We start from the raw sequence: 2,500 nt of genomic DNA, 5'->3' as shown, positions 1-2,500 counted from the left end.
GGGACATGTCGCTCCGTCGGTTCATAACGTTCCTGCTCTGCCTCACGTTCCTCGGGTTCATCGCCGTTCAATACGTTCTCATGAACAGGTTTCTCCTCAACCACCAGCTGGCAAAGTCCACGATTACGAGAGGTAAGTTGGAAGATCCTCATTCTCAGTGACACGGGGGAATGGCGTTCCTCAGGAGGGTTAGAGCAGGGACTTTAGCACAGCTAGCCTAACTCCGCCTTGATGAAAATCCTAGTTGGCAGCTTCCGAGCTAAAAAAGATTATGATAATCAATGTAATTTGTTTTACAGGTCTTGAGATTACCAAAAACGCACCTTATACGGAAGGATCAGCTTTGAAAAACCTTACAAGGAAAGATGGGCCTCTCTACCAAAAATCCCCAAATGAAAAAGTTGACTCATATCGCGCAGGAAAGACGACAGTGCCTTCGCACGTGGTGGAGGCGCAGAGAACAAAAGAACGAACGAATTCTGACGCTGAGCCTCTGGGATACAAAATGGCTGCCCAAGATGCCCCGCCTTTAGGAGAGAAAATGGCGATCCCAAAATCAGAAGAGGGTTTAGTGCGAGAAGGTGAAAGAAAAGGAACAAATTATGATGTTTTCCCTGATGTTGCCAAACACGATGAGACTCAGTCAAAGAATAGTGCAATATTATCAATGGATCATTTGGAAGAGAAGCTAGTCGTTCCTGGAGATGTTCAGGTACAAAGCAATGTCGTGCCTCCGAGAGCATCTTCAAAACTGTATCCCATGAAGTCTAGTCAAAATCTTTCTGAGCGAAAAGTACAGAATTCTCTTCAAGAATTGGTTTTCTATGTCGTTATCTGTAAAGGTAATGCTGCTTCTGTATCATATTCGTAATGGTCTATTGGGCATTTTATATGCAAGATATGATTATATCAGATAAATATTTAAAAAAAATAGTGTGTGCATTGTGTGACTTCTCTTCTACAGGTCACCCTGACAACATCATGACGGACGTAAGGCGGCAGATGAGACAGTGTGAGGTTATGCTCAAGTCCGCTGTGGCTTTCACAAATAATCTGCTTAGGTATGCTAGGGCATTCATTTATTCCTAACCATTAACTCTCCAAAGATCCATTCAAAATAATCATGATGGTGACAGTTATGATATTGACAAAAGTAAAGAGAGTTGCATTTGATAATGGCGGTGACAGTGTGGAGATGAAGTAGTACATATATTTCCGCCAAAGTTAAGATTATAATGACTGGAATTATACAGTATATCTTTCCCTGACAACGGACATTATGACAAATAAGATAATAAGCTGACAAAGTTTTCCCAAGCCACGGATGTCCGCAGTACAGGAATAAAGGCGAAGCATTCGCAGGTTCATCGTGTGCACGGATGCGATTGAGGTTTACCGAGTGCTGGTCGAGGTAACGTCCATGTGGGCGGCCGAACATCGCAGCCGCATCGTCTTCGAGCGGCGTCCTGTGTGGTACCCCCCGGGCCGCCCAGACCTGCAGGGCATCCGCTGGCCGTGTTCCACAGCCAAACTCTTTCAGCCGTACCAATTCCAAGACCTGGACGCTGTTATCTACATCGACACAGACGTGATATTCCTCGTTCCGCCGGAAAACCTGTGGCAGGAATTCTCGAAGTTCGACAGCATGCAGATGATGGCGATGGCAGCCGAGGCCCCCGCCGACCCCCGCGAACCCCCGCGGCACGACCAGGCAGGTGGAGGCGGGGCCGAGCAATCCTAAGCCATGCACCCTGTGCTCTGTGCTTATCTGTGATCGCGTTTCTATAAATTCTTCAGCTTCCCATACACCCTGGATGTGATATACACAGACATTTGTCCCTTATATGCCTTCTTATATTATAGATTTGTTAAAACACAGCTTGGTAGGATAATGTGATAATATACTAAAGCCGAAAAACAATACATTTGACACTTTCACTAAGATCAAGCCATAAAAGAACGTACTTATTTTGCCTAGTCACTCTTTTCACTAATCAGGTTCCGTGCACCCTCTGCCCCCAGGAACCCCGCCACACCCCACACGGTCTCAACACTGGCGTCATGCTCATGAACCTCACCCGCATGAGGCAGTTTCCCGGCAGAGGGTGGATAGGCGAGGTCATCACCGCCTTCGACACCTTCGTCACCGTCATGACTTCAACGCCCTCCAACCGCCTCGTCAATACCGTCTTCAGCCAGGTGATTGCGACCAGAAGAATTATTTCCACTGTGAGATTTATCTGACTTATTGAGATTAGTGAGGATAGACATTCCTAACTGACTAGCTGACTAGTCAATATCATGTAGACACATCACAGTAAGCGACAACAACATAGTGGAGCAGTATTCGCTGTGCCGCATGCACCATATTCTTCAACAAATGAATTACTCCTCTCGTCCCAGTACCCGAATTTGGTGCGTGAACTGGACTGTGAGTGGAATTACGTTAGCAAGCTTTGCCAGGGCGGCGACATCACGTGCCCTCAGGTACGGAAGCGAG

General features: G+C 46.7%; 1 protein-coding gene across 6 annotated transcripts in view; it reads left to right on the top strand.

Moving 5' to 3' along the window:
- The window catches only part of LOC119583835, a 6,003-nt gene that overhangs the window by 2,766 nt on the left and 737 nt on the right, over positions 1-2,500 (top strand). For 3 of the 6 annotated variants that reach the window (XM_037932564.1, XM_037932565.1, XM_037932563.1), the window contains exons 3-8: positions 2-132; positions 300-842; positions 965-1,061; positions 1,363-1,711; positions 2,023-2,199; positions 2,404-2,500. The exon at positions 2,404-2,500 is cut by the window's right edge and continues 59 nt beyond it. In XM_037932564.1, coding sequence (XP_037788492.1) covers positions 2-132; positions 300-842; positions 965-1,061; positions 1,363-1,711; positions 2,023-2,199; positions 2,404-2,500 — 1,394 coding nt within the window. Of the gene's footprint in view, positions 133-299; positions 843-964; positions 1,062-1,362; positions 1,712-2,022; positions 2,200-2,403 lie in introns of all 6 variants that reach the window. The other 3 variants (XM_037932560.1, XM_037932562.1, XM_037932561.1) reach the window with 1 other exon arrangement.

Source organism: Penaeus monodon, chromosome 17 (genome assembly GCF_015228065.2).
Source record: "Penaeus monodon isolate SGIC_2016 chromosome 17, NSTDA_Pmon_1, whole genome shotgun sequence".
NCBI classification, from domain to species: Eukaryota; Metazoa; Arthropoda; class Malacostraca; order Decapoda; family Penaeidae; genus Penaeus; species Penaeus monodon.
This window is presented reverse-complemented; position numbering and strand designations above follow the sequence as displayed.